This window comes from Petaurus breviceps, unplaced genomic scaffold (genome assembly GCF_028583685.1).
Source record: "Petaurus breviceps papuanus isolate PSGF00001 unplaced genomic scaffold, PetGlider_PUasm1.0 126, whole genome shotgun sequence".
Lineage (NCBI taxonomy): Eukaryota > Metazoa > Chordata > Mammalia > Diprotodontia > Petauridae > Petaurus > Petaurus breviceps.
Window position 1 is genome coordinate 32,617,252 of NW_027185655.1, and position 20,002 is coordinate 32,637,253.

Here is a 20,002-nt window from a genome sequence, read left to right on the forward strand (position 1 = left end):
TTCCTTCCTTCCTTCCTTCCTTCCTTCCTTCCTTCCTTCCTTCCTTCTCCTCCTCTTCCTCCTTTTTCCTCCTCCTCCTTTTTCTTCTTCTTCCTTCCTTCCTCTCTTTTTCTCCCTTTCACTCTCCTCTCTCTCTTCCTCCTTTCCTCCTCTTCCTTTTCCCCTTCCTCTCCTCCTCCTGTGCTTTCTACCCTAATTTTTACATTGTTTAAATGCTGTTGCTTTTCAGCATGTATATTTATTTCATTGTATTTGGTGTGAAGTGCTTTTCCAGTAAGCTGGGGGGGGGGGGGATGCTGCTAAAATAGATACAGCTGTGTTTACTTGACTTGGCAGTGTCAATTATGATTTGTAATAAGATTATTGTAGCTACTTGGGGCTGTGAAATGCTTGCTAAATTCTCAGGAAGATGTGGGTAAGGAGGAAGAGAATGCAAGATTAATTACCGACCTCATTGTGCAGCTCAACCTTGGGGACTGTTCCCCATCCTTTTGTGTTACATGGTCCAGACGTTTGTTAATTGGCCACCAGCTCCCTCTGAAGAGGGCTATCTGAAAAACAGGAGTACTATGGGATGCATGGTTATCAGGAGTTAATCTTAGGGTGTGGAATTAGATGAGTTGAACTTTGTAGCACAGAATGCCCTAGGGTGTCATTATCTTATAACAAATCCTCTATCTCTCGTGACAGATTGCTATACTGCGTCAGGCAGACATTAGGAGAGAGGGGCTGCTTATCACTTTCACAGCTGGCCAAAGTGTAAATCGAGGGAGAAAAGTCACTCAGGCAATTTTCTGTAGAGGAGAGAGCTTTTGAAAAGATTTGCATTTGTGAAGCTTTTAAGGGAAACAATAACAATTTAGAATTGTCCTTTCTACTTTGAGAAGCAGAAAGAAGAGAAAATATGTCTTTCATGCAGAGGAGGGGTAAGAGAAAGGAGGAATACTAAGGTTTAGGAGAATTGAGAGATTAGAAATTTATTTTCAGTCTTAACAGATAGGACTTTGGGATGTAGACCTCAAAAAAGATACAAAGGAATTTTTCAACATAGCTATTTTTGTTTGTTTTGCATATATAGAAAATACTAATGTCATATATTACGAAAGTATTTTCCTCAGTTATATTTTCAGGGACATTCTCCAAGGTTAAATAAACCAACATTCAGTGGTGTTTAAAAGCAGAGTTTAGAAGGAATTCTAATCATTTTCTTTCCGTTAATCAGATTTTCCTGATTCAAGTCAATGACCCTGATTTGTCTCCTATTTAAAGGAACCCCTCCTGATTTAAAAGTCAAACTGGCCCACTCACTGTTTCCTTAACTGTTGGATTTCAGGATCCTTCATTCAGACCTGGAAAGAGACTTGGTGTATCATCTCATCCAAACTATTTCATTTTTTAAAGATGAGGAAGCCAGTTTTGTAAGAGGTTAAGTCACTTGTTTTGAGGTATTTGGCATGAGACTGCAGGCTTATGGATTGAGGACTGGCAGTGACCTCAAAAGCCATCTATTCAAAGTCTTTCATTTGATGGATGAGGAAACAAAGGCCCAAGGAAGTTAAGTGACTTGTCAAGGTCATAAATGTACTGTCAGAGGCAGATTTTGAAAACAGGTCCTCTTCAGTATTCAAACCCAGGTCATCTGACTCCACCTTCTGGATCCCAGATGCCTCTAATGTATGTACTTTACACCTACCTCTTAGAGTCATTAGATGAATTCAAGGTTCCTCTCCTGAGACACTTTCTAGGAATCCTTTTTTCATCACTCTTCTGGTCATTCCTTAGAGAACCCTAAAGCTCTCTGCCTCCCTTTTTATATGTGTTCTTATTTGCATACATTTGTATTCCCACCATGAGATCAGAGATAATTTATCCTTTTCTCTTCAGCATGGTGTCTTCCACATAGTATACCATCAAGATAAATATACCAATAACATGCCATTCCACACTTGTTGGAATTGATCCAAATCATCTGGACACTTAAAGCATCTGCTTATTTAGTTTATATACAAAATTCAGTTTCGATTTACTTTATGCATCAAATTCATTTTTTAGCAAAAGTTCTAGGTTTTACCTCACCTACCACATTTTGGAAACTTCTCAATTCTCTTTGATTTGGCAATTTCTATTTTTAAGAGCTGTTAAAATATTTATTATTTACTAATGTATGTAGTCAACAAACTTGCATGGAACTGTCCTAGGTAGTAGGAATACAAAAATAAAATAAAACAATCCCTGACTTCAAAGAACTCATATATGTACCCACATATGCACATGTATAACATAGGAATAACTACAAAATGTTGGATCTGTAGTAAGAAAGACCTGAATTCAAATCGTGCCTCAGATATTTACTAGCTGTGTGACTCTGGGCAAGTCACAACCTCCAACTGCTTCAGTTTCCTCATCTGTATAATGGGGTTAATATTAGCAACCTACCTCCCAAAGATGTAAGAATCAAATGAAATAACATTTGTAAAGAACTTTGCAAACCTTAAAACATTATTGTAAGTGCTTACTACTGTTATTATTGTTATTAATAGCAATGGTATTACTAATAATAATGATACAAATCAGAATGTGTTAAGTACAAAAAAAAATCTGAACACAATACAAGTCTATAAATTTCTTAGAAAGGGTTTTGATGGTTTCCCCTCCCTCATATACTCATATATTTCCCAAGAATTTGTTTTGTTTTTGACTTTTTGGTCTGCATTTTTCCTGGCCTTCCAAGAAGTGCTTTAAAAACAATTTCCAAGTTTCCTTAGGGCAACATATTTATTATGATTTCTCACCACTTCTTTTTAAATGCTTCCATTCTTTATAGTTTTTTTTGTTGTTGTTTTTAATTTTTTTTGTTTTGTTTTTGATTTTTGCTTTTTGGAGGGCAATTGGGGTTAAGTGACTTGCCCAAGGTCACATGGCTAGTTTTGTGTTAAGTTTCTGAGGCCGAATTTGAACTCAGGTTCTCCTGAATCCAGGGCTGGTGCTCTCTTCACTGCGCCACCTAGCCATCCCTATAGTTTTGTTTTTTAAATCAAGGAACTTCATGATGATCTATCCTGACTCTGAATTATCATGATGGTCTGGCATAGTGGAAGGTTACATTGAATGTAGAGTCAGAGTATCACGGTTCAAATCCCAGCTCTGCCACTAATTACCTGTATGACCTTCAAGTCCCCAAATCTCTAAGGGTTTCTGTTTCCTCACTTCTAAAAAGAGAGGATTGGAAAAGATACCTCTAAACTGAAGATCATCTGATTTTCCATAGCAATCTGTACCTCTGCTACTGTAGTTTATTCTGAGTCATATTCTGGTCCTTTGTTAATTGCTATAAGCAACCCCAAGAAAGAAACAATTCTTGCCTTCAAGAAGCTTGCATTCCATTGCATATTAGTGTGTATATAACATCACTTCTGTAAGATGATATGCTACAAAAGGGCAGGAATTCTCAATTATCTTTTTTTCCTAGTACTTCAGTGACAACTTTGGACATTGAAGATGCTTAATAAGTGGTTGTTGAATGAAAGAATGGTGTGAATCTCACTTTCTGAAACAATGAATTTAGTTGTATTGTGATCATTAATATAAAGTGGTTCCCCTACTCATTATAACACCATGCTCACTTCTAAAGTCCACAGGTATTTGTTCAGTTCTAGGTACTATGATAAGTGCTGAACTTAGGGGTAAGTTCAGGGTATTTCTTTTTTAGAATTTCTGGATTCTAAAGTTACCAAGAAACAGTCTAGGAAGTCCTAGTTAGTAATACTTTGAATTGTTCTAAATTATACATCATGCCAACAGCCTTAACTAGGCTCAAGACTTTTCATAAACTGATCTCAACCTACAACGCTAAATTTATGTCTGACTGTTCTCTTACATGAGCTGCTTGGTTTATTAAGATGCTTCCCTTAGCAGTTTGAAATTCCATACACTGCCCCCACCCTTTTACAACTTGTAAGGACCTTAGAGGTTGTCTAGTCAACTCAATTCAACAATTTTAAAATGCTTGCTGTTTCAGGTACTTCATGAGATATTTGTGATATAAAGATTTTTTTTTTTTTTGCAAAAGTCCTGCCCTCAAAAGATTGCATTCTAATTTGGGGCTGAGGGTGATCAAAGTACTCCTAGGTAAGTATAATGCAAGATAGGCAATGAATGGAGACAATGGAAAGATCAGACAAAGGGTTCTGGGAATATTTAAGGAGAAAGAGGCCAATGCAGAGTTAGTAGGGACTTTAAAAATGATTTACTTTTTTATTTTACAGATCAGGGCCTTTAAATCCAGGGAGATTAGGCCACACAAATAGTATCAGAGTTGGCCTTCTTGTAGAGACTGTATTCTGATACTCTGGAGAAGGTGAAGCTAGTGACTTCTAGCCACAGCCCTGCCTCACTTAAATCCAGTTCATTTGCATGTTATGGCATCATCTCCCTGATGTCATGGTCCTCTTTGAGAACCGTTTGGACTGCACTGGTGTGAGTTCCTATGGTCAATTTCCTTCACTCCTGATTTGCTTGGACCCCCATTTGGAAGAAGCCCATGTGTAGACTCCAGCCCTTTCACAAAGGCTTCTGATGAAAGAGTCTGGAATTTATGTCAGCTTAAATTTCTGTCTTTGCTTTATTTTGTAGCCATGTGGAGGCCTGTGAACTGAGAGCTGGAGGAAGGCCACCCTCCTCGACAGGAAGGCATTAAATAGCTGTTAGAATAGCAAAGATCAGTGATAATGGTGATGATAATAATATTAACTCAAGAACTGGGTCACTTTCATTGTAAAGCTCCCTGGGGCCCCTAATTAATCTCCTAAAACATCATCTTCCCTGCTTTGATTATTTTTCCTATGACCTTATTTTTGACTGACCCTTACAAACCACCTGAGACCCCTCTCAAAAAGTGTTGCCAATTTGCCTACTCACAAAAGCACTTCTGTGAAATGTGATTTTTTTCTTAGTTATTAAGGAAAATCACTTTGTGACATGAGTTTACTCAGCTGTTACAAAACTTATTAGTTTCAGAGCCACAGTTAACCAATGAACCTAATTTGGACTGAAAACTTTGAACTCTTGCCAACTATATAAAAGTTGGAGAAACAAAATAACTAGTATTTATATGTTAGTTGAAGGTTAGCAAAATATTTTTCTCATAGCAACCTTGTTGGATAGATAATGTGAATATTATCATTCTCACTTTGTAACTAGGAAAGAGGCTTGGAGTGGTTGACTTGGCCAGGGTCACTGGACTGGATGTGAGCCTACATATTCTGAGTAGTATAGTGGAAAGCTGTGGAGTGAAAGGCCCTGAGTTTAAATACTAACTCTCTTACTTAATTATCTGTCTGATCTCGATTTTCTGGTGCAGTTCAGGACCTTTTGTCAACTCAATCTGAAGAGAATCACCTGGGTGATTGGCTCAGGGTCACACATATAGTCAGTATGTCAGAAGCAAGACTTAGGTCAGCTTTGCTTGACTCAGGCCAGCTCTCTTCAGGGATGGCCAGGTTCCAATGTGTAGTTGAAAGAGTTGAAAGAGAGGGGAGGAAGAAAGGTCAGAACTGATCCTTGTTCACTGCTTACTAGCTGCACAGAGGTGGCTGGGGGGAAGCTAGGTGGTTCAGTGGATAGAGTACTGGGCCTAGAATCAGGAAGATCTCAGTTCAAATCTGGCTTCAGATACTAGCTGTGTGACCTTGGGCAAGACCTCTATCTGCCTCAGTTTCCTCAATTGTAAAAGAGGGTAATAATAGCATCCATATTCCAGGGTTGTAAGGAGCAGATGAGATGATATTTGTAAAGTTTATATGTTGTTTCAGTCATGTCAGACCCTTCATGACCCCATTTGGGTTTTCTTGGCAGAGATACTGGAGTGGTTTGCTATTTCATTCTCTAGCTCATTTTACAGATGAGGAAACTGAGTCAAACAGGGTTAAGTGACTTGTCCAGGGTCACGAAGTTAGTAAGTTATTGAGGCCAGATTTGAACTCAGGGAATTGAGTCTTCCTGACTTCAGGCCTGGTACTCTGTGCACTGTGGTGCCACCTAGCTGCCCTCCAAAGACAGTGATAATAGCATCTATATCCCGGGGTTGCAAGGATCAAATGAAATGATATTTGTAAAGGGCCTGGCCCATAGTAGGTGCTTACAAAATGCTTCTTCCCTACCCGTGAGACCTTGGTCAAATCCCTTTACCCCTCTAGACCTTAGTTTCCCAACAGGAATACTAACACTACGGTTAATGAAGGACAAATGGCAGAGTGGATTGGAAGTTATTCAAGTTTGCAATCAGTTGGGTGGGACTTAACAGCAACAGCTTCACTTGATCTCTTTACCTTTCTCTGCTCTTATTCTGGTTTTAATTTTTCTGTAGCCAAGAAAAAGAGAAGCAGGATGAGGAAGCAAAATGACCCCTTCTTTAGACTGCTCCCTCATGGCAGCTGTTTCTATTTCAGAGGCAAACCCAACCTGCTGGACATGGGATCCCTGATCATCAAGCCAGTGCAGCGGGTGATGAAGTATCCTTTGCTGCTCTGTGAGCTGCGCAACTCCACTCCTCCTTCTCACCCAGATTACAGAGAACTGGAGGACGCCTTAGCTGCTGTGAAAGACATTAACGTGAACATCAACGAACTCAAAAGGAGGAAAGATCTGGGTAGGAAAGAGACATGGAGCATTTGAGCTGTTTCCTCTTGATTGTATTATCTTAGGCTATCATGATCTGTGGCTCAAGTCCTGTGAGCACCATCATTGAGAGCCAGTTAATATCATGGGACCAGGGAGGAGGGACCCTTTTTGGCATGGTCACCAATGGACAGAAAGGGCAGGAGGGATCCAAGTGAATGGTACTATGAGGACCTCTTCCTGGGCAGTACTGTCACACTGTGAAAGAGTTTCCCTTTGGAAATCTGAGAACTTATGGTCACCATGTCACTGAAAACCTGTAAAGGGTGTGTGTGTGTGTGTGTGTGTGTGTGTGTGTGTGTGTGTGTGTGAGAGAGAGAGAGAGACAGAGACAGAGACAGAGACAGAGACACAGAGATGGAGACACACAGAGAGAAACAGAGAGAGTGAAAATGGGAGGGAGAGGAAAAGAGGGAATAAGGAAAAGGGGGAAAGGGGAAGAGAAGGGGAGGAGGATAGAAGAAACTTAGAGGGTAGAGAAATGGGAGGAAGAGAAGAAAACAAATGGTTGTAGTCAGATCATTTACAGCAGTGGGAGTCCAGGACAGTCAGGAGAATAGAAGATGGATCATGATTGAAGGGGGAGTCCCTCAAGTACAGCTGATTGAATTTTTTTAACAAGAAATATCATATTGAAGGGACCAAATGTAATAGTACATACTGCAAAGTAAGAGAAACAATCATAGAATTTATATGAGTTGTATAGATAATCATATCTAACCTTAAGCCTAGGCAGAATGTGTAAGCACCTACCTGGTGTGATTTGAGGAGTACCAAAACTTCTACTTGGCCTTTCAACATGGGCACCAATTAATCAATCAGGATTTCTAGTTGATCTTCAGCACTGAATAAATGTTTTAATGTTTAAAGAAAAGGCACATGAGGATGGAATGTCTTTTTTTGAGTAGGGTGGCCAGTATGAAGGCATGGCTATGGCCAGAATGGAAGGATGGGTGGGTTAGACACTAGGATCGGTTCCAAGGAACAAGGCTGGGAAGAGAAGAGACTTCAAAGAGAAACATTCCTAATGTTACCAGTCATTCATTGATTCAACAAGCATTCATGTTGCCAGGCACCAGGCTTGGTGACAGGAAATACAAAGCAAATAAAACAGTCCTTCCTCTCAAGAAGCTTGTGTTTTGTTAGGGAAAACAACATGTACATAAGAAGTAAATGAGAAATAAACACAAAGTAAATATGAAGTGGATTCTCTGGGGAGACAGGAGCGCCACCAACTTGGGGAATCAGGAAAGGTCTCCTGGAGGAGGTGGTGCTTGAGTCTTGAAGTAAGCTAGGCATGTTGAGGGGCACAATAGAGAAAGCAGTGGGGTGAAATGTCCCGTGGGTGAACAGTAAGTAGCTCAGTCTGCCATCTTACTTAGGTATGGCATCTTCTTCAAATCACATGGCCATATGTATAGCCTGGACACAATAGCCTTTGAGGTTCCTTTCAATTCAGAGAGTCTGGGGCAGCTAGGTGGCACAGTGAATAGAGCACTGGCCCTGGAATCAGGAAGACCTGGGTTCGCATCCGGCCTCAGACACTTAACATGAAAAATAGCTGTGTGACCTTGGGCAAGTCACATAACCCCAAATGCCCTCCAAAAGGCAAAAAACAAAAGCAAAAACAAATAAAATGCCCTAGGGGGCGGCGAGGTGGCACAGTGAATAGAACGCTGGCCCTGGACTCAGGAGGACCTGAGTTCAAATTCGGCCTCAGACACTTAACACAAAAACTAGCCATGTGACCTTGGGCAAATCACTTAACCCCAATTGCCCTCCAAAAAGCCAAAAAAATTTTTTTTCAGAGTCTGTGCTTCTTTTATTTTCATGTGATTTTACCTAATTCTCTTTTGAAACCTGAATGGGGAGTAGGCACACATGCCCCTTATGTGCATCTGAGCATTTTAGTGTGATCTTCTCTTGCAGTCCTGAAATACAAGAAGAATGATGAAGATGAATCCTTCAAAGACAAGTTTTCCAAACTGAATATCCATTCAATTAGCAAGAAATCCAAAAGAGTGACGAATCATCTAAAGATTTTGACCAGAGGAGAATCTCAGGTAGTCATTTTTCTTCTTTTAAAGAATCTTTTTCTTCCCATGTTGGTTCTTATTAATCAGATCCATCCCTAGAGTACTGGGAATGAATGTGATACATTGCCTGGGTGGCCTCATATTTTCAGAGACCCTACAGTGTTGGCATTGAGCTGAAACACACACACACACACACACATACACACACATGTGCGTGCACACACACACCATTTGGTAATAACTTCCATTTTATACCTCACTTCGTATTTCATTTGGTACCCCTTTAATGCAGAGGTGTCCAACAATCTCAGCCAGCCCCCAACACTCCTGAATGCTGCCAGAAGCAGATCAAAATGTTTAACAAACTAAATAAAAATACCAAAAATATAGACAATGTTAATAAATGATTTTCTAAGTTAATATATGACCCACGGTGATCCTTATGTATGGTCTAATGACCTGCATTTCTAATTTGAGTTTGACGCTGCTGCTTTAATGTACATAGATTGTTGTAAGGAAAGTCTTTTAAAAGAAATATAATAATAATTAATAGTGATAGTAGGTACAGGGATAGAGACTGGACTTCTTTGGTAAAGGGAGCTCCCAGATGAGGAAGCTTTCTGTACCAAAATAGGTCATCACTTTTCCAACAGCTCAGATTCTTAAAAAGTTGCCTGCACCAAGAAAGAGGTTAATTGATTTGCTCAAGGTCCCATAGCCAGTATATGTCAGAGACAGGACTTGAATTCATGTCTTTCTCCAAGAAGACCTCCAAGGACCACTCTCTACTCACTATGTCATGCTGCCTCTCAAAATAATTAATAATAATGATGATGTAGCAGCTCTATAGTACTCTAAGACTAGCAATGTGCTTTGTACATAACTCATTTGATATTGTTTTTATTATTACTATCTGTGTTGGCATCTTATATTTCCACTAGATAGTAACTTTTTAGGAACTGCCTTATGTAAACTTTATATCTCTCCCAACACTTTCTTGAGTGCTCTGCAAACAGTAAGTGGTTGATAAATGTTTATTGTATTGTATTATATGGCTCAGACTAGGTGAGTCTCCTAAAACTCAATTTTCTCATCTGTAAAATAAAGAGTTTAGAGTAAATTGATTTCTAAGTTCCCTTCCAGCTCTAAATAATAAAAAGTATCCACTTTTAGTTCATAATGGAATGGGGAAGATAAGGGATGAGAACTAGAAAAAGCAATACTCTACCAGCTGGTACCAAAAATGTCCCAAGGTACATGTGTTGATGGAGTCCACATTCATACATTCCTTGAACCAAAAAATGGGACTCATGAACTGACAAAGGATACTCCTTTTTATTTTCATAGATTTAGAGCTTGAAATACTCAGGGTCATTTAGTCCAATCTTCTCATTTTATAGAGACCTAAACAGTAGCCCATAGACAGCTAGGTCAAGGAAGACCTGAGTTCAAATCCAGCTTCAGATACATTGTTAGCTGTGTGACCCTAAGCCAGTCATTTAACCTCTCTCTGCTTTAATTTTCTCGATTGTGAAATGGGGCTAATAATAACATCTACTTCACAGGGTTATCATAAGAATAAAATGAGAGAATATTTGTAAAATGACTGACACAGATTAAATGCTTAATATATGCTTGTTTCCTTTCTATAATCAGTGATGATAAGAGGCAGACAGAATTTGAATGAACTCAGGTCCTCTGTTTACCAATTCAGGCATCCTTACACTGTACCTTCTTTCCTCCTATTTTTCCTGAAACTGGGACCATGCCAACAAATTCCTATATTGTGGCCACCATACATCTGTTCTTTGCCAAAGTGAATCCTTTCCTTGCCATTTTCCTTACTTAAATGATGTGTTTACCTGGTGGGGGCTTCTTTTCCCAGCTCAGAACTCTATTTGATATTTCATCCTGTGCAATACTTGTTCACATCCCATCACAAATCCTCAATGTGGTCCCCAAAGAGCTAAGGACTTTCTTTTAGCTCTCTTGGCTTTGAGTACCAACAAAGAATGTGGACTGTCAGTCTGTTATTTTTCTTGTAGTGTGTTTTAAGCTGCGTTAAGAAAAACCCAGTGTCTCAGGGTCCTGGACTTGGGATGGTATAGCCCATCCACATATGTTCTGTTCTGGTCAAGGAATATCTAGAGTAATACACGAATAAAATTCTAGCCTAGTTGCTGTATTTAAAGAGGAAGATTGATAAACTGGAGACTGTGTACAGGAAAGTGACCAGGACAGGGAAATACCTCAGGGTCATGCCCCGAAAAGATCAGTTAAAGGAACTAAAGATTTTTAGCCTAGAAAGGAAAAGAGTTAGCAATCAGATCATGATAGTGGTCATTCATTATGTTGAAAGGTTGTCTCATTCAGGAGAAATTCAATTTGTTCTACTTGGCCAAGAAGGTAAAAGAAATAAGACATTAAAAGTTGCAAAGTGGAAAATTTAGGTCTGAAGTAAGTCAAATCAAGTCAAGAAATAGATAAGCAATTATTATTATTATTTTTGCTTTTTGGAGGGGCAATTTGGGTTAAGTGAGTTGCCCAAGGTCACACAGCTAATAAGTTTTAAGTGTCTGAGGCTAGATTTGAACTCAGGTCCTCCTGACTCCAGAGTCAGTACTCTATTCACTGCACCACCTAGCCACCTCTAGATAAGCAATTATTAAGCTCCAACTATATGCCAGGCACTTTGCTCAACACTGGTGATGGACACAAGGAAAAGCAAGGAAAAAACTGTCCCTACTCTGGAAGAGCTCATGTTCTAATGGAGGGAAGCAACATGCAAACAACTTTGTAAGTCCAAGATAGAAACAAGGTAAATTGGAACCAATCTCAGAGGGAAGGTGCTAGCATTAAGGGAATCAGGGTTACACTTCTTAAAGGAGGTGAAGAAAATTTTCCTAACTATGAGAGATATCCCAAGGTGGAATGGGTTTCCCTGATAGGGAGGGGATTCACCTTCCAAGACAAGTCAATGACCATTTATTTATTGGGGATGTTTTAAAGGGGATTCTTATTAGTTATAGGCTAGACTCTTAGGTTCTTTCCAACAATGAGTCTGTGAAGCCATGATTTTAGTGCAATTTCACCAGTAAAAGGTTTAGGGAGAAAAGGGAAGCTCTTGGTGTGGTTTCTCCTGGGAGTAGCCCTGTTTATTCAGTTAACTAATGATTAAGGAGATAATTTAATCCATTTGTTTTCCTTTGGTATGAACCACCAACCTTTCAGCATTGGTATGGTGTTCAATTCTTTCAGTTGGGTCTGACTCTCTGTGACCCTATTTGGGGTTTTCTTATCAAAGACACCGGAGTTGTTTGTCATTTCCTTCTCCAGCTCATTTTACAAATGAGGAAACTGAGGCAAACAGGGTGATTTGCCCAGGGTCACACAGCTAATACACATCTGAGGTCAGATTTGAACTCAGGTCTTCCTAACTCCAAGCCCAGCACTCTATTCACTGTGCCACCTAGCTGCTCTTTCAACATTATAACTAGTCATTTTTTGATAGGATGATTAGCAGGTTCTTGGCTCTGTCACAGTGCTATTAGGAAGGTAGGAAAGAAGGAAGAAAGGAAGGAAAGAAATATTTACTAAATACCTATTATGTGCCAAGTGCTTTAAAACTATTATTTCATTTGAACGTCATGACACCTCTGAGAGCAATTATTCTTCCTAGTTTAAGGAAACTAAGTCAGATTGGGGCTAAGTGATTTGCCCAGGGTCACACAGAGTATGGATTTGAACTCATGTCTTCCTGACCTCAGGCCATATGCTCTGTCCACTATGCCACCTAATTATATGGTGCATGAGTCATGACCATATGTCCTCAATTTTTCAGAGATGATGAGAAGCTTGAGGAAGGGAAGTGCCTGGCTAAGTAAGGCATTCCAAAAGGAATATCCTTTGTTAGACCTTGTGCCATCATTTTTTTTAAATTTAGAAAATATGGTCATCAGACCTTCCTGCTAAGTAACAAAGTGTAGAGAAGACATGATTTCTTTCTTTTAGAAGGAAAACTTTTCTTTCCATTTCATTTGACTGGTTCATAGGACCATTCATAAGGTCATAGATTCAGAGCTAGAAAGAGCCTCAGGGGCCATCTAGTCCAAATCCCCAATTTTACAGATGAGTAAACTGAGGCCCAAGAAAATTCAGTGATTTGCCCAGGGTCCCATAGGCCTTTAGCATGAGAAGCAGGATTCAAATCCAGCTCCTCTGATTCCAGAGCCAGGTGATAACCTTCAACAAAGGCATTCTCAATCAAAGCCCTATTTTTGCTATCCCCTTCTGCATCTCCAATATAATAATAAAACTGAATACTAAGATTAGTTATTTATTCCAAAAGCATGTTCTAACTGCCTGCTGTGCATCAGCACTGTCCTAGGTGCTAGAGATGCAAAGACAATGCCTGTCCTCAGGGAAGTTACACTCTAAATACCATGCATTTTAAGTATGTGTAAATTGCATGCCTTGTAAGTTCTTTTGACCTCTTGGAAAACTGCTGCAGCATGACAATCAGGGCATCTGATCTGGAGTTAGGACAATGAGGCTTGAATCAGGTTTGACTACCTATGTGAATCCCTAAACAAGTATCTTCCTCCTTCTAGACCCCAGTTTCCTCTTCTGTAAAAACAATGAATTGGACTGAATGTCCTCTATTGTCCTTTCTAGTTATAAATTCTAAACCTGTGATTTTTTTCCTCCTCAAATCAAACTAAAAAAAATTTTTTTTTAAAGCAATTGAGGTTAAGTAACTTGCTCAAGGTTACACGGCCAGTTATTTCTGGGTATGGTGCTAAGTATCTGAGCCCAGATTCAATTCCAGGTCATCCCAACTCTGGAGCCAGTGCTCTTACTCGCTGTGCTACCTGGTCGCCCCTAAACTAAAATTTTAAAATAGCCTTCTGCAGCCAAAAGGAATTTTGATGCTTATTGTATTTTGTTGCTTCCATTAAGTAGGCAAGACAGTGAGAGGGGAGATGAGACCCCAATTAGCAGCTCTCACAAAAAGGGCTGTTGGTGAAAGCCATAACCTACAATGAAAACATGGGCTATATTTCACTTGCCCCAGCCAGGACAGTGACAGGATTAGAACTCAGTACTTTCTGTCTCTCAAGCCAGCCCTTTATCTATGCAGACAAATTGTGAGGTCAGCCTCAGAGAAAAAAATCCTCCCCTCTGATATAGACTGGACTTGCAACCAAGAACAAGTTACTTAGCCTCTTAGTGACCAGGCCACTCTTCTTAAAATTGTGGGTTACAAATTGTTGCTTTATGTTAATTTAGTTAAGTTTTCACACTGGGAAATCCCCCATACCACTGAAAATACAAATTTAACTCCTGATTTACATCCCCCCCCTAAAAACAACCCTTAGCATTTTGTAGGTACCCAAGATATACTTCTATTTATTCATAATAATAATAGATGATTGATAACTAAAAATTATTACATTAGACTAGATAACTCTTAAAGCTTTTCCTAGTTCTAAACCTATGTTCCTATAGACTCCAAGGATCCACAATATCATCAGTGTGTGTACTATTCCCATCAACTCAGACCACAACTTATTTATAACTTAGAATGTCTTTGTGAGTTGCTGTGGCCAAAAACTCATCACCTCATGGCCAATCCAGAGATAAGCCCTTCCAGACTTAGCTAGGCTGGTCCTGAAACAATATTAATAACAAAAACCCACACATTAAGGTTTGCAAAGCACTTTTACAGATTTCCCACTTTATCCTCACAATAACCCTGGAAGGTAGATGCTATCATTTTACAGTTGAAGACACTGAGGTAGACAATGGTTAAGTGACTTGCCCGAGGTCATGTGGCTAGTAAGAGTTTGAGGCTGGATTTGAATACTTGTCTTGTTGACCCCAGATCCGTGCTCTACCCACTATATCACCCAGATGCCCCTGTGACAGATGACCAATATAGTTCATTGTGGGGCTCACAGAGGCAGCTATGGTGTAATGAGAAACAATGTTGGATTCAGTAGACCATAAGTGTATAATAAAGAAAATTACAGTTGTTCCTAGGCACATCTAAAACACTGCAACAAAACACGGGATCCTATGATGTATCACCAGGTACCATAGGGCAGGTTGTGCCAACAGCCAAGTTCATTTTCTTTAGGTAATACACCAGTACTGAAACAGGAGCTGCTGAAGGAATTAACACATAATTCTATAAGTATAAACCCACGGATGTTCTGGAAAAATCCTTTGCTTTCTCTACCAGAATAGAGCAATAGATCAATAAATCCTAACCAATAATGTAATCACCAAAAAACTTCCAAGACAGGCTGGCTAAACTGTGAGGCAGCAATGGACAAAAATGACAGAAAAGAGGGAAACTGAAGACTAACATGTGCCTATTTAATGATTAGTTCAGTACGTGTTCAAGCACTGGGGTGATTTCACATACAGTAATTGAACCTTGACCATATTTTGGTGACAATGATAAAAATGTCTTTAGACACTCAGAGCTGTGACCATGGTGGGGTGACTGGAATTTTTCCACAGGATTTGAAAGTCCATTTGCAGGGGGTGGTATGTGTTTCTTTTTGTGAACCTTTTCAGTCTTCTGTCCCCACACATAATAATCCTCTGCAAGTCATGCTGCATGGCATCCCTTTCTCACCCTGCCACCACAGCCCCTTAGCCCTTACCCTCATACTGATAACACCCATCCTGGGTAAAATGTCCTCTATGCTCTTCCTCGCTCCTGTTCAACTCAACTTACCCTGGAGTTCTACATTCCCAGTTGTTCTGTCCACACAGGTTAATATCACCAAGACATTTGCTTTTATGCTACAAAAAAAGTCAAAGTAATGAAAATATATTTTAGGTGAAAGACAGCACCTTTAACAGAGAAGAAAAGCTGTTTAGACATTTAGAAAAGACTGTGAGGAATTGTGTGAAGAACATTTCCTTCTGCCTTCAACACATCCAGGTGGGTATTTCACGGCTATTTCTGATGTTTCCATGATGGTGCCCTTCCCCTTTGGTTAGTTGCCATCATATGACAGTGTTGCCTCTATGGTCACCTATGTGATACCACCATTGACTAAGTGAGATCTGAGGAATAGGTTGATTAGAGGAATTTCAGCTATGGGATTGTCAGTCTGAAAAAAATACCTTTTTTATGATGCTGGGCATTCTAAAGGATGCTGAAAATCCATGATGTCACTGAGAGTAATTAGGAATGTACATAGAAAATTCAGTGATATCAGTCAGCAAAAAGTTGATTTAAAAATCTATATAATGCTTTACATATACATATATTTTATATAAATAGTCATACATACCTACCTACATTTAATCCTCAACTTTCACAGGCATAATATTCCTAGAAAATGGTACAAAAGCCATAAGCACAAATGTCAATTCATTGAACATATGGGAAGTAGGGAGTTAGGTTACCACAACCACCAAAACTACAATCTTTTGCTACAGATTGTTGAAAACTCATTTTCTGCATATGATTCTTTATAACAAAGCATTAATTCAGATAATATGCACTTTCCCTAATACATTAACCATGAAATCACCCATAAAATGGAATACACAAAATAAAATTGGAAACATACAAAACATTTTTCTTGCTGGTAACTCCTTAGAATTTTGTACCTTTTGTACTAACATCTCAATAAAAATAAATAAAACTGATTTCAGACAATATTCACTTTTTGTAACATAGGACATCTACAGTACCCTAAATTATGAATAGCAAATAAAATTCTTAAAATGAAAACATTTTTTAACCTGAATCTTTCCATGCACTGTCAGATGGCAGTGTGAGGTCATTGTACTGTATACTATATTATTATAAACCTCTCTACCTTGACCAGCCTCTGAAAACCAAGGGACAGGTTACTAGGATTTCAGTTGGAAGATGCTGAGACTGGCAAGGTTTCAACATCACTTCTAACATTCTGTCTGGAGATCGTGAAGGATACACCAGCTTGAAATAATCAGTCAGCCATGTCTGCTTCCTGTGTGGTTTGAGAGTTTTTAAGGGTCGCCCAGTCAACAATGACTACAGACATCCCTGCATGAACTTTATCTAACACCTTTATTTTCTCACTAAACCACATCACTGACTTTGCATCCTTGGACTTTGAGCCCAACGGTTTGGTGCTATGCTTTGGGGGCATAATTGCAACACAAAAATTGAGTTTTAAAGGCAAACAATGAAAATATACAACAAATACCCTGGAGACTCTTTACAATGCTACAGTGAACAAAAACAGTGAAGCGCTTAGTAGGATCTCAGAGATTCCAAAAACTTGCACACATCAGCCCTCTTGTTTTCTCTCTACTACACATAGCCGCCAATGGGCATGATTGCTGATGAAAAAGTGAAAGTGAGATTCCTAATAAAATTGCTTAAAGCTTGAAGTGGCAAAAGTTAAATGCACGAATGTTGAGGATTGACTGTGTGTGTGTGTTTATGTATATGTACATACACACTATATACATATATATATATATGTGTGTGTGTGTGTGTGTGTGTGTGTGTGTACACACACAAAATTTTTAACATTTATATGTACCAGGCACTGGGCTAAGTGCTTTAAAAAGATCTCTTTTGATCTTCAACACAGCCCTGGGAATTTCTCTCCTATATGCCTCTGGAGATGTCAAAGGAAACTAGAGATTCCTAGATGTAAAGATGAGAAGGGAATTCATTCTAGGCATTGAGGACAGCCAGTACAAAGCTGATATGGAATTGTGAAAGAGAAAAATGAATGAGAAAATCTTGGATGGAAGAAAGACAGTGAGAGAGGCCAGGAAGTTAAGAAACTATAAAAATGAGAGCCATAAGGACATCTGCCTTGTAGAGTATATAGAGATGGCTGGATTTGGCTCTCGGGGGCAATGGAAACATTTTGCTTGGATTACAATGAAGTATGTCTGTGAAACATCAAACAATGGTGACTAGAGAATTTAACACATTGCCAATTTTTCTTCTTTGTGTTTTAGGATGCCATGCCCCTAGCTGCCCAAACTGTGACAGAACTGCATGCTATTTCCTATGACAAAGATGCTAAGGGCAAGGACTCTTCAGCTCCCCTGAGCAAGACCCCAAACCCCTGTGAAGACTTTGTAAGTTCTTCAAACCCATGGATAGATGAAAGTTATGGTGTCGGGTTAAAAGAGTATATTTCATTATTACTAAAGCATGAACCTTTCAACTGTAATTCACATCAAAACTATGGGTCAGGGAAGCCGTAGAAATCAAGATATCAGAAGACTTTCTGAAGGACCCAATTTAATCATCAAAGTTTTAAAAGTGGATTAGTGAGGTTGTTTTATATTTTTACTGTAATGTGAATTCAAGAGAAACCCACATTATGTTCTTGACAGAGATTTCCTGACTTGTTCAAGTAAAGTTTGGGCTTTTTCTTCTCCATCTTTGCAAGGATTTGTTACAAAGTAGTCTTATAAGGGTTTATTATTTCCATGACTCTTCTTGAAGAGTTTATAGAGAATGCTCAGATTGAGTTTACATGAAAATAGAAGAAAAACACATAATCTTTTTTTAAGTCCCTTTATTCTTTTTTTTTCAAATGCTTTATTAACTTCTGATTTGTATCATTCATTTCCGCCAGATTTTGAGTTACAAATTTTATCCCCATTTTTCCCTACCCACCACCCCAAAATAGCAGTCCCACAGGATATCCCCTCCTCCAATCTGCTCTCTCCCATATCTTCTCCCATACCCCCTTCAACTTTTCCAGTAGGGCATGGTGGATCTCTATGTCCCAGTGCCTGTATATCTTATTTCCCAATTACATGTAAAATAGTATTAATAATAGTATATATATATATATATATATATATATATATATATATATATATATATGTGTGTGTGTGTGTGTGTGTGTGTGTGTGTGTGTGTGTATTTAAACATTTGATTTTAAAACTTTGAATTCCAGATGCATTCCCTTCCTCCTTTGTCCACCTACCCTTATTGGGAAGATAAGCAGTTCAGTATAGGTTGTACATGTGTGGCTAATGAAAAACAATAACATAGTAGATATATTGTAAAAGACTGACTATATTTCCCTCCCTCCTATCCCACCTCCCACTTGTTCTATTCTCTACTTTTTTTTTTTTTTTTTTTTTTTTTTTTTTTCCCACCTCCCCTTCTGTCCCCCAGCCTGCCTTTCCTTCCATCATCCCCCCGTCATCCCCTTCCCCCCTACTCTCCTGTAGGGTGAGATACCCTATTTCGTGTGTATTTCATTTCCTCCCCAAGCCAAATTCAATTGGAATAAGGTTGACCCATTCCTTCCTATTATTCCCCTCCATTGTGACCACTTTCCCTTGCCTCTTCTATATGAAATAGTTTACCCCATTCTGTCTCTCCCCATCTCCTCTCATTATATTCCCCTCTCACCTCTTAATTTCACCTTTTAAGTATCATCCCTTCCTGTTAAATTGGTCCTGTGCCCTCTATCTATGTATACCTGTAAACATATGCCCATAAAACCTCATATATATATTCCCTTCAAATACTGAGAAAGGTTTCACAAGTTACAATTATTGTTTTTCTATGTAGGAATGTTAATAGTTCAACTTTGATAAGTTCCTTATGATTTCTTTTCCCTGTTTATCTTCTCATGCTTCTCTTGCTTCTTGTATCCGAATGTCAAATTTTCTATTAAACTCTGGTTTTTTCATCAAGAATACTTGAAAGTCCTCTATTCCACTGAATGACAATATTTTCCCCTGAAACATGATACTCAGTTTTACTGGGTAGGTGACTCTTGGTTTTAATCCCAGCTCCTTTGCCCTCCGGAATATCATATTCCAAGCCCTTCGATCCCTCAGTGTAGAAGCTGCCAGATCCTGGGTTATCCTGATTTTGTTTTCACAATATTCAAATTGTTTCTTCCTGGCTGCTTGTAATATTCTCTCCTTAATCTGGGAATTCTGGAACCTGGCTATAATATTCCTAGGAGTTTTCTTTTTGGGATCTTTTTCAGGAGGTGATTGGTGGATTCTTTCAACCTCAATTTTGTCCTCTGGTTCTAAAACATAGGGGCAGCTTTCTTTGAGAACTTCCTGGAGGATGATTTCTAGGTTCTTACTTTGATCATGGCTTTCAGGTATTCCAATAATTTTTAAATTATCTCTCCTGGATCTATTTTCCAGGTCAGTGGTTTTTCCCATGACATATTTCACATTGCCTTCTATTCTTTCATTTGTTCGGATCTGTTTAACAGCATGTTGATTTCTCATAAAGTAATTAGCTTCTATTTGCTCCAATCTAATTC

The 20,002-nt window shown here is 38.9% G+C and overlaps 1 protein-coding gene across 1 annotated transcript in view; it reads left to right on the top strand.

Moving 5' to 3' along the window:
* The window catches only part of LOC138169322 (rho guanine nucleotide exchange factor 38-like), a 60,709-nt gene that overhangs the window by 11,520 nt on the left and 29,187 nt on the right, over window positions 1-20,002 (top strand). The window contains exons 2-4 of the mRNA XM_069098688.1: window positions 6,447-6,646; window positions 8,605-8,738; window positions 17,703-17,825. Coding sequence (XP_068954789.1) covers window positions 6,469-6,646; window positions 8,605-8,738; window positions 17,703-17,825 — 435 coding nt within the window. The 5' untranslated portion in view covers window positions 6,447-6,468. The remainder of the gene's footprint in view (window positions 1-6,446; window positions 6,647-8,604; window positions 8,739-17,702; window positions 17,826-20,002) is intronic.